The 12,408-nt window shown below is 37.7% G+C and overlaps 1 protein-coding gene across 3 annotated transcripts in view; it reads left to right on the top strand.

Moving 5' to 3' along the window:
• The window catches only part of LOC107729604 (transportin-2-like), a 24,831-nt gene that overhangs the window by 2,310 nt on the left and 10,113 nt on the right, over window positions 1–12,408 (top strand). For all 3 annotated transcript variants that reach the window (XM_016540204.1, XM_016540215.1, XM_016540193.1), the window contains 15 exons: window positions 1,925–2,000; window positions 2,090–2,239; window positions 2,445–2,551; window positions 5,519–5,652; window positions 5,740–5,821; window positions 6,787–6,909; window positions 6,996–7,114; window positions 7,262–7,322; window positions 8,931–9,105; window positions 9,189–9,341; window positions 10,086–10,311; window positions 10,392–10,563; window positions 11,245–11,331; window positions 11,485–11,592; window positions 11,694–11,861. In XM_016540204.1, the coding sequence (XP_016395690.1) occupies window positions 1,925–2,000; window positions 2,090–2,239; window positions 2,445–2,551; window positions 5,519–5,652; window positions 5,740–5,821; window positions 6,787–6,909; window positions 6,996–7,114; window positions 7,262–7,322; window positions 8,931–9,105; window positions 9,189–9,341; window positions 10,086–10,311; window positions 10,392–10,563; window positions 11,245–11,331; window positions 11,485–11,592; window positions 11,694–11,861 (1,941 nt within the window). The remainder of the gene's footprint in view (window positions 1–1,924; window positions 2,001–2,089; window positions 2,240–2,444; window positions 2,552–5,518; window positions 5,653–5,739; window positions 5,822–6,786; window positions 6,910–6,995; window positions 7,115–7,261; window positions 7,323–8,930; window positions 9,106–9,188; window positions 9,342–10,085; window positions 10,312–10,391; window positions 10,564–11,244; window positions 11,332–11,484; window positions 11,593–11,693; window positions 11,862–12,408) is intronic.

Genomic DNA, 12,408 nt, shown 5'->3' with positions numbered 1-12,408 from the left:
ATAATCCCGCCCACTCTAAAGCGGTACTGAACTGCAGTGGAAACGCAAACCGTGCCGAGCCGAACCGTGCCGTGCCGTACTGAGCCGTACCGTGCCGAGTCGTACCACGCAGTGGAAAAGCGCCATTACTCTATCATCATGATCACTTATGTGTTTAACGCTTATTTATCCAGGTTATCAAATAAATATACTGTGAATTTTAGCCGTAACAACTGGGCAAATGTTGACATGTTTTCAGTCAGATTTTTAGTATCTGTGTTGGCAGTTTTTATTTGGTACACGCAGTGTTCGAACTATACCGTGGACTTTGGGGGAGCCCACTTTTTTTTTTTTATAACGGGGGGTGTTCGTGCGCTTGCGCGTGCCTCAAATGGGCTTACAATGACTTACAAAGATACATAATTTGGCTTTTAGATGTGTATATTAGGTTGCTCAAGCAAGTGGAAACACATTTGAATACAGCATATAGCTTTCTTGTGTTAGGTTATCACAAATATTTTAAATTAAAACTTACCACTGACAGAAACAGTCGGCTCTCGTGCCTTTTACATTTAAATCTTTATTACAAACAGTCCAGCGGGTCTTAAAGAACTTTGTTTTTCTACCTCCACAAGACACAAGTGCATATGTTGCCTTGTATATCTAAAAGTGCACTTTTATTTGTTTTAAACCTAGCCAAAAAGCCCGTGAAACACAGTAGACTTTAATTATATCTATTTATTGTGAAATTACTACATTTCAGTCTCAATCCATGTTCATTTTCACCGCGAACAAAGCGCTGTCACTTTAATTCCGCGCGTGCAGCACAGCAAAAATAGACTCGGTGCGTAAACGATTGCTGCACTGCTGCAGACGCGCCGCACCTGGAACGCACTGACGGACCGCAACCGCGGACGAGCACCACTTGCAACCGCGTGAAGCTCTCAAGTCCACAGTACACGTGCACAGTAGTGATGGGTCATACGCTCAAGTACACAGTACACGTGCACAGTAGTGATGGGTCATACGCTCAAGTACACAGTACACGTGCACAGTAGTGATGGGTCATACGCTCAAGTATGATTTTTGTTTTGTTTAAAATTAATTTAATACTTTTAAAGTATGAATCTAAAACTTTTTTTTTGCATGGACACATTCAGTTGATCAAAAGTGACAGTAAAGACGTTAATGTTCATCAAAGAATACTGAAAAAAGCAATATCACGGTTTCCACAAAAATACGAAGCAGCCCAACTGTTTTTTTCAACATTGATAATAATCATAAATGTTTCTTGAGCAGCAAAACGGCATATTAGAATGATTTCTGATTCGAAGGATCATGTGACACTGAAGACTGGAGTAATGATGCTGAAAATTCAGCTTTGATCACAGCAATAAATTACATTTTAAAATATGTTCACATATAACGGTTACGTTAAAATGTAGTAATATATTACAATATTAGTGTTTTTTTCTGTTTTTTTTTTTTAAATTAAATAAATGCAGTCTTGGTGAGCAGAAGATACTTTTACTATACTACTATGAAGATATAAAAATTTATTGTAACAAACAGCAATATTTACCTCGATATTTGTTCCCTAAAACATTTTAAAACCTAAAATGCGATGCAGAGGATTGTAAATTTGAAGATGATTTGTTTAATCCTTTCGTTTTGGAAGTGATTTATTGATTTAATCTGACAGTAACTGACTCATTCAAGAAAATGAATCAAACTTTGTCACTCTAGTCCCTTTTTTTAAATATCTAATCTACTTACATAGTTTATAGGCAACATAATAGTCTGTTTTTGAAGAGTATTAAAATTGTTAAATGAGTAAATGATTTTTTGTGTACATCTTAATAAACGTCTCTGGTCTGAGACCAGACCTCTTCTTTCTTTGCTCTCTGTTGAATTTTTCCTAATGTTTTCCTGACTCTCTCATTAGAAACTGGAGCAGCTGAATCAGTTTCCAGACTTCAACAACTATCTCATCTTCGTCCTCACCAGCCTCAAATCTGAAGGTCTGTATATCCCATGGTGCATCATCTGCCTCAGTGTCTCACACACTCTCCTGTCACTCGTCTAAAGGCCCATCTCTGTGTCTCTGCAGACGAGCCCACCCGTTCTCTGAGCGGTCTGATTCTCAAGAACAACGTGAAGGCTCACTACCAGAACTTCCCTCCGGCCGTGGCCGACTTCATCAAGAGAGAGTGTCTCAACAACATCGGAGACCCGTCCCCGCTCATCCGCGCCACCATCGGTCAGTCTGAACCCGGGTTTGAGTGGGTTAGACCGTAATAGATGTGGAGTAAACGTCTACAAAACTCTGATTTAGACGCTTTGAGCTGATTTCATTTGATTTGATTTGATTAAATGTAATTACAGAAGTATTGATTGTCTTTAAGTGACACAAATAGCTTATTCAGCTTTGTGTTATAGTTGAGTTTGTGTCCGTGTGTCTGCAGGTATTCTCATCACTACTATCGCGTCTAAAGGGGAGCTGCAGACATGGCCTGAGCTGCTGCCTCAACTCTGCAACCTCCTCAACTCGGAGGATTACAACACCTGCGAGGTAAAACACACGCACATCTCTGAGTATGTATTAACCAAACTCCCATTGTTGACCGAACACCCAATTTTAAAATACTATTTAATCATTTCTTTTATATGCGCATTTTACTTTCACTTTCAAATTAGCGGCAATTGAATTGCCGCCGTGATAAATAAAATCTGACTCCTGCTCCGTGGTGCACTGTCGTTCGCGCACGGTTGAGCATTAAGTTGAGCGTTTAGTTTTTAAAAGTGTCTATCCTCTAACTGAACTAGGCTAAATGATTTTTGTTACTATAAAAAAATCAAAACGACGGTGGGGGGCGGTGCCGCGGTAGGCGAATGATGGAACCGGTGTTGTGGCTTAACACCAGTATAACCGAAAACACCGTCTACCGCAGCAAGCCTAGTGCTTGTTCAGTTTTTTCTAGGGATGTAACGATATCAAAATCTCACGGTACGATAATATCTCGATATGAAGTCCACCGTACGATATTTTTGCGATATTTATATATATATTTAAAAAAAAAAAAAAGACAAATGAAGACTTGGAAAAAATGAAAATTTTGTACATTTTAGAGTTCTAATGCACTTTGAGAGTTCAATATTAAGAGCTCCGACCCATGTTCTTAACTAAGAAAACTTAAGTCAGAAAATGTCAGTGAATTGACTTGTACCTGAACTTTAAAGGGAACTCAACCCTCTTTTAATTTGTGGTATACTGAGTCTAAATTACATTCACACTGGTGTTTTAGGAAGACAAACAAATCAGATTGTAATAATAATAATAACAGCAATTCTATATTATTGTTATTCTTATGACAGTAATAGCCATATATTGTAAAACAATTGCACTTGTAAAATAAATGAAAATTAGTATTTCATTGGCAAATTATTTTTGCTTTACACTACAGTAGGAAAATTACAATACTACTTTCTTAATTTCTACACTTGAAAGAGATATTTTGAATTTGGACTGCATTTTAAACCGCTAACTGTCAGCAATTCATACTGCATTTCTATGCTGTTATTTTGACGTAAACGGCAGTAGAGCTTTTATTTTGACACAAAACTCCAGCTTCAGTGAAAACAGGCTTACAAAAAAACGCGTCTCACTACAAATCTAGTGAAATGCTGTAATCATCTACCATCAAAATAAAGCATAACTGGTGGCTGTTGCGTTGCCAAACGTGTGCTAAACTCACAGCACATGCAATAAATGATTTCACTGCATTCATTCACTGTGAACGGAGCCGTTCTGAGGCGCGGAAAACCCCGGATCATGAGCTGATCGCCTGAACGAAAACAGACTTGATGAAGAGATTAAGCCATATTGTGCTATCTTGTTTGACAGATACTGTGCCAAAGTATAATGGCCCAAAGCACAACTTTAAACACCTTTTATGTTAGAATAAGAAGCTTAAATATATTTTAAAAACTACATTTTTTGCCTGGAAGATCAATCGTTTCACATTGTCATGTGACCATGATGATATTGAGACAGTTTTGCTATTGCGATACCACGATATTGATAATACATATATAGATATTGATAATCGTTACATCCCTAGTATTTTCCCAAAATGTGCAATATTCATCCCACAGTGAAGTGCACTTGACATGACCTTCTGTTTGAACAACAACGGTTGCATAAGAATGTGCCTTGTGATTTGATTGGCTTGCCAGACTGCATTTTTACACACAATTAACTTGCGTGTTTTCAAGAACATAACAACAATGTGGTGAGTAGACATCAGTTGATATCATACAGGCATGGGTGACATTTGACTCTTGAGTCGGGGGGGCAAGAAAAAAAAAAAATATATATACTGTATATATGTATATGAAATAAATAAATAAAAACAAAAGATTTTTTTTTTTCGGATGTAAGCATCAAAACAATACCCTACCGTATTGCAACACATCAAAGCAGTCAATCCAACACAGTCAAGAATAACTTAAAGAGGTTGCCACCGTTTAGTAAACTGAACTAGCTTTGGCTCTTCCTGTTGACTTGAATGGTGATGCTTCCCGTTTGTCAGTTGATGGCCTTTCATTTTTAACCAGAAATGTGCACGCTGCTTTTCTGATGTTCACTGAAGTTTTTCGTGTCTTTTTCCCGTGTCACTTGAATTTCTTATTTACATCGCGTCATGAGATGATTCACGAGCGTGCAAAACTGCACTTAAAAACTGCTGCGCTTTCAGCGGTGAGTAAATTCTGACAAAACGTTTCTGATTGGCCATTGCTTTTAAGAAATCAACTGATATGTCTGTGATTGGTTACAATGCTCAACGCTGCAAAAACACGTTGAGGGTATTTAGCGCTTGGCTAAGCGCTCCAATTGCAGCAGGGCCGATATCAGGGATTCCATGACTAACAATTTGGGGGGGCAAATACAGGTAATTACAGGTGTGCGATTTTAAGACCGTCGGTTCCCTTCAAAGATACATTCATATAAAACACCCGCGCCGCGTTTTAATTTTGAAATGTGCAGCGCTCATGTTTATTCAACGAAGTTGTGGTGGGCCGCCACAAATAAATCAATGTATGGGAAACACTGGTAATGTATATCGAAATATCGGAAATGTGTTAAAAAAATCATATCACCGTTATTGAAAAAAAATATATAGCGATATACATTGATAATGAATTATTGTCCAGCCCTTCTTAAACTGCTTTTTTGAACTAGTCTTAGGTTTTTTGATCAACCTTAACAAAACTAGTGAACTTGTGTAGTCTCTGGACTAGCTAGATCAATAATTATCCAAAAAAGTTGAACTTTAGTATTTAGATGTTTATAAAATTGTCATTTAAATTATGGGTGTGACCAGACATACTAAAAATTCCCAAACCAATCTTCATGAAATTATCATGGCGCACTAACAGTTGTTACAGTTTGTACAAATATTCCTCTTTTAACTATTATAAACCCATAATGCAGTGGGATTTACAACAGAAATGAGTTTGCGTGTGTGCGTGTGTACAGGGTTCTTTTGGTGCGCTGCAGAAGATCTGTGAGGACTCGTCTGAACTGCTGGACAGTGACGCTCTGAATCGACCCCTCAACATCATGATCCCCAAATTCCTGCAGTTCTTCAAACACTGCAGCCCCAAGATCAGGTGAAGAGCCACACACACATCTCTCACTGATACACTGTCTGTGTTTGATAATGAGTAACAACATGCTGATTCACACTCTCTCTGTAGGTCTCATGCCATAGCGTGTGTGAATCAGTTCATTATTGGCAGGGCTCAGGCTCTCATGGACAACATCGACACATTCATAGAGGTGAGTTGACCTCCAGCAAACAGCGGTTTCTGTCCACCAAAAAGTAATAAGTAATATTTCATGCAGTAATTGTAATTTTAAAATTGTCAGCAGAGTTTTCAGCTCATTAAATGAGTGAGTCATCTGAGCTGATTCGATGAGGAAATGAGCTGACTAATTGATTCAGTCCATAATTCAAACCAAAGAGTGATTCGGTCTGAATCAAAAAAAAAAAAAATCAAGTTTTTTTTTTTTTTAATGGCACAGTATAGTGCACAGTTCTTTTATATGTAATTCTATATTTATTTTTATATTTTTGTGTATATACAGTTGAGGTCAAAAGTTTACATCCCCTTTCAGAATCTGCAAAATGTTAATTATTTTACCAAAATAAGAGGGGTCATACAAAATGCATGTTATTTATTACTGACCTGAATAAGATATTTGACATAAAAGATGTGTTTACATACAGTCCACAAGAGAAAATAATAGTTGAATTTATAAAAATGACCCCGTTCAAATGTTTATTGAATCATTGATTCTGAATACTGTGTTGTGACCTGAATGATCCACAGATGTGTTGTTTTTGTTTAGTAATAGTTGTTCCTGAGCAGTTAAACTGCCTGCTGTTCTTCAGAAAAATCCTTCAGGTCTCACAAATTCTATGGTTTTTCAGCATTTCTGTGTATTTGAACCCTTTCCAACAATGACGGTATGATTTTGAGATCCATCTTTTCACACTGTGAATAAATAAAAGAATAGTCATTGTTGGAAAGGGTTCAAATACACATAACACACAAACACACAATTTTTTCCTGAACAAACTTTGCCAAATCAAGCTTGTAGTTTTTTCAAGAAAGCACACTTTTCAGCAGCCTAGTATGTCATAAACACAACTACAATCCGGCTTACGATGACCCATGCATTTGTAGTTACTTCAGTGGTGAGGGCTCAGCTCATCTGTACTGTGTGTGCTTTGTTTTCAGTCTCTGTTTGCGTTGGCGGGTGATGAAGACTGCGAGGTGAGGAAGAATGTGTGCAGAGCTCTGGTCATGCTGTTGGAGGTCCGGATCGACCGACTGATACCGCACATGCACAGCATCATACAGGTGAGACCAGCACTAACATCTGATGTCTTACTGTCATTTAAAGGTGTTTTAGGAGCTTTATATCTGGCCTGTGTCTCTTTCTGCAGTACATGCTGCAGCGCACGCAGGACGCGGATGAGAACGTGGCGCTGGAGGCGTGTGAATTCTGGCTGACTCTGGCGGAGCAGCCCATCTGTAAAGAGGCTCTGTCAGGACACCTGGTCCAGTGAGTACTGCAGGCCATCATCACACATCTGAGCATAAACTGAACACACAGATGAAGCCTCTGGCCTCTGTTTAGTTCTGTTTGAGAGATCTGATCTGAACTCTTGATTTGAGTGAGATGATCTAATGTTGATGTATTTCTCCACAGACTCATCCCCATCCTGGTCAACGGAATGAAGTATTCTGAGATTGACATCATTTTACTGAAGGTGAGTCACCATATATGAGACACGAGTCAGGGATATTCCTTTGAATCAAATCATGTTTATTGCATTAGTTAAATTTGCATTCACATAATATTCAATTGTTTCACAAGCATTCGATTCAGATTCATTTTGAGTGTGTTTTAATATTGGTGTTACTTTAGTGTTATTTATATACTATTTATTAATATGTGAATTAGCTTTTATTATTGTATTTTCAGTTTTAGTTTGTTGTAGCAATTTTGTAAAAATGTTTAAATTTTTATACTATTTAGCTTTTTTTTTTGACTAATTTAGTTCACTAAGTTGTAACTAATTTTACTGCTCAACTTTCAACTTCAAACTTATTTCACAAGTTGCCAAAACAAAATTTTTACTTTTTTTTTTTAGTTTTTTCATCTAAAATTGATATTTTATTTTCTTTATATATTTTGAATTTTTTAATAATATTAACATTTTTAAGTTGAGTTCTATTGTCGTTTTAATTTGACTAATTTTAGTACTTTTAGTCATTTTATTTTAGCATTTCCAATTTTTTGTTTAAGTTCATCAATTATTTATATTTTAATTTCTGCTTTATTTCAATGACCAAAAATTATTTTTAATAGTTTTGATTTTAGTTGACACACTGATTTGGATTCTTGAATTTAAAAGAGAATTCTCTCTGCTAAAGCCACGGTCACACTAGACTTTTCGTTCCATTGACTTCCATTCATACGCATGCGAATGCGTCAGACCGGAAACGCAAGCCCGTGCTAAGATATTTCGCTGCGTAGCAAAGTTCAAGTTTGGTGAACTCTGACCTGTGAATTCGCGTCACGTGAATGCGTGAGACCAATAGAAGATCAAAGCGTCACAAAGTGACCTCTTGGTACAGAAATGGAGGAATAACACAACTTTAAAAGATTACAAAAATTACATAAAAAGAGAAGCGGCTTGGTTTGCGGTGGCAAGGGAAACAGGATTGGATGGTACGTTTGAACAGTGAAACTTAATTTTATGTGATTTTTTTTAATTACATGAGATTTGTGCGTGTACTTAATTAACTATACTTGTGACTGATTGTAATCACTTAAATAGAAAAGAATTATGACTAGTGAGGATATTTTGGCGCGTGATGTCATATCCTGCTCCCGCCCTTTTTCGCAGCACCGTCCGAACGATTTTCACATGCTCAAAGTTTAGTGTGACTGCGGCTTAATGCTGTAAATTATACAGGGAAGTGTTTCCGACTGATTACTCAAATCAGTAGTTCATTATTTTTGAACTATTCATTCAAAGAACCGGCTTGTTTTCAGGATTTGAGCTACACTGGTTGCACTGTGCTCTCATAAATGTCAGAAGAGCTGTTCATAAGAGTTATTTGTTCGTGAATCAGATTACATCGGTCGTGTTGTTCATTTTTGCATGCAGCCTGTGAAGACAACTCAATAGAAAGAGATTTCTAACCCATCTTCTTTTTTTTTTTTTTTTTTTGCAAGTTGATATTGGAGCTGGAAATTTTAGAAAATCAATTTTGTTCCCCAGTCCTACTGATTTATCAGCAGTGAGTGCTCAGTAGGGACCGTGTGAATCTGACTGCAGCTGCGCTCTCTCTCTCTGTGTGTGTCTCAGGGTGACGTGGAGGAGGAGGACGACAACGTTCCTGACAGCGAGCAGGACATCAAGCCTCGCTTCCACAAGTCACGTACCGTCACGCTGCAGCACGAGGGAGGAGAGGGAGAGGAAGGAGAGGACATCGACGAAGACGAGGATGATGACGACGACACGCTGTCTGACTGGAACCTACGTGAGTAAACGACCAATCAGAGCGCGCTTGCTGTAAATGCTCGTCTGTGTGTATGAAGTGTGTATATTTTCGTGTGTTTCTAGGGAAGTGCTCTGCGGCGGCGCTGGACGTGTTGGCTAACGTCTTTCGGGACGACCTGTTGCCGCACCTGCTGCCGCTGCTGAAGGGTTTGCTGTTCCACCCTGACTGGGTCACCAAAGAGTCCGGGATACTGGTGCTGGGAGCCATCGCTGAAGGTGTGTGTCTCACACTCACACATACTGAATTCACTGAAAGGGATAGTTCACCCAAAAATGAAAATTCTGTCATTAATTACTCACCCTCGTGTCGTTCCAAACCCATAGACAGCAATGCAACTGAAATGTTCCCAGACACAGAAACGTAGAAAGGACATCTGTAAAATAGTCCATGTGACATCAGTGGTTCAACTGTAATGTTATGAAGCTAAGAGAATGCTTTTTGTGTACAAAAATAACATCTTTATTCAACAATTCTTCTCCTTCATGTAAACAACGCATGCATGTGCTGATGCATGTGCGTGTTAACGTGAGCAGCAGCGCCATGCGCATGCGTTGTTTACATGAAGTGGAAGCAGACGTGTGATACTCTCTGCACAATGGCGGTGTGCCGAGGCTGGATGAGGAGAAGAATTGTTGAATAAAGTTGTTATTTTTGTTTTTTGAGCACAAAAAGTATTCTTGTAGCTTCATAACATTACGGTTGAACCCCTGATGTCACGTGGATTATTTTACCGATCTCCTTGCTACGTTTCTGTGCGTTGATCATGGTAATATCATTGCTGTCTATGGAGGGTCAGAGAGCTCTCGGAATTCATCAAAAATATCTAAATTTGTGTTCTGAAGATGAACGAGGGTCTTACGGGTTTGGAACGACACGAGGGTGAGTAATTAATGACAGAATTTTTGGGTGATCTAACCCTTTAATAGTAGGTGTTTACACGTCCTGTCTCTTTCCGTCAGGCTGTATGCAGGGTATGGTACAGTACCTGCCCGAGCTCATCCCGCACCTGATCCAGTGTCTGTGTGATAAGAAGGCTCTGGTTCGCTCCATCGCCTGCTGGACGCTCAGCCGCTACGCACACTGGGTGGTGAGCCAGCCGCCAGATGCCCACCTCAAACCGCTCATGACAGAACTGCTCAAACGCATCCTAGACGGCAACAAGAGGGTGCAGGAGGCTGCCTGCAGGTGAGTGTTTGAGAGAAATCCACATCTGAAATATCTATTGAGGAATTAGAGTTATAAAACAACTGTGTAATGTTTTTCAGTGCATTTGCGACTCTGGAGGAGGAAGCGTGTACGGAGCTGGTTCCGTACCTCAGTTTCATTTTGGACACTCTGGTGTTTGCGTTTGGAAAATATCAGCACAAGAACCTGCTCATCCTCTACGACGCCATCGGCACCCTGGCAGACTCTGTCGGACATCATCTGAACCAACCGGTAATTAGAAGTCTCTTATGCTTATGAAAACTGCATTTATTTGAAGAAAAATGCAGTAACAAAAGAAATATTATTACAATTTAAAATGACTGTTTTATACGTCAATGTATTTTAAAATGTAATTTATTCCTGTGATGCAAAGCTGAATTTTCAGCATCATTACTCCAGTCTTCAGTGTCACATGATCCTTCAGAAATCAGTCTAATATGCTGATTTGCTGCTTAAGACACATTTAATATTATCAATCTTGAGAACAGTTGTGCTGCTTAATATTTTTGTGGAAACACTGTTCCTTTTTTTTTTTTTTATTCTTTAATGAATAGAACGTTCAAAAGAGCAGCATTGATTTGAAAAAGAAACTTTTACTGTCACTTTGTCAGTTTAATTCAACTTTTGAACTGTGTAGTGTATGCTGTTTTAACTTGTCTAAAAACCACAGATGCAAGTAGGGCAACTCAAAAGATAAGAGACCATTTTTTTCACCAAAATGATGGAAATCATCTTCAATTATATGTCAGTTTTTTTTTTTAAACCGTAAATGACGCATGTTTTTGGTTCAATCCGCCTCTGCTCATCCCTGCCCTTGTCAACTTGTTTTAAAAAGCTAAATATTATTAGTATGTGTTTGTAGGCGTAGAGATCAGTGGTCTGATCTTGTGTTGTGTGCGTGTGTGTGAACAGGAATACATCCAGAAACTGATGCCTCCTCTGATCCAGAAGTGGAATGAACTGAAAGACGAGGATAAAGACCTGTTTCCTCTGCTGGAGGTGAGAACAGAATAAAAAGTCTTCATTTCATAGTTTAAATTGACTTTATTTTAATGACACATAATTGTACATTGTTTTGATAAAACAATTGTAACTGAAAGTGAAAATAGACAATAAATGACTCCTGTCCACTCTGTGTTTATGTCTGTGTAGTGTTTGTCGTCTGTGGCTACGGCATTACAGAGCGGTTTCCTCCCGTACTGTGAGCCCGTCTATCAGCGCTGTGTTACTCTGGTGCAGAAAACACTCGCACAAGCCATGGTGAGAACACACACTTACTCACACACATCAACATGAACATCAGTGGACCACACAGTCATTAACCCACCCGTGTGTGTGTGTGTGTGTGTGTGTGTGTGTAGATGTACAGCCAGCAGCCGGATCAGTATGAGGCTCCAGATAAGGACTTCATGATAGTCGCTCTGGATCTGCTCAGCGGTCTGGCCGAAGGTCTCGGGGGTCATGTGGACCAGCTGGTTGCCCGTAGCAACATCATGACCCTTCTGTTCCAGTGTATGCAGGTACAATGTGTGAGAGAATTTAACATTTTTTGTTGTTCTTATAATTATTATATCAAGTATTTACAATTTGATATTTTATATAAAAATATATTAACATTTAATTTTTAAAATGTTATTATATTTAATTAAATTTAATATACAATGAATGTATTGTTTATATTGTTGGTGTTATGTTAATATTAATGTTTTTTATTATTTGTATTATTGTTATAAAGTTATTTTACTTACTGTTATTTACTATATTTATAAAAGACATTTATTATACATTAAATTGTTATTTTTATATTTTAAATAATTTTAAATTTATGTATATTTTTATTATTTGTATTAACGATTGTTATACATTTTATTTATTATTATTATTTGAATTATTTACTACATTATAAAATACATTTGTTTAGTTTATTATTTAGTATTTTTTAAAATTTAATTTACTTTATTACACACCAATGTTTTATTCTTGGTGATATGTATATATTATTTAAATATTTTATTTTAATTATTGTTATAAAATATATTTATTATTATTAATATAACATTGTTCACTATATTATAT

Source organism: Sinocyclocheilus rhinocerous, unplaced genomic scaffold, assembly GCF_001515625.1.
Source record: "Sinocyclocheilus rhinocerous isolate Xijiao unplaced genomic scaffold, SAMN03320098_v1.1 scaffold313, whole genome shotgun sequence".
In the NCBI taxonomy this organism is placed as follows: domain Eukaryota; kingdom Metazoa; phylum Chordata; class Actinopteri; order Cypriniformes; family Cyprinidae; genus Sinocyclocheilus; species Sinocyclocheilus rhinocerous.
The sequence above is the reverse complement of the archived record's forward strand: the minus strand, read 5'-3'. Positions and strand labels throughout refer to the sequence as shown.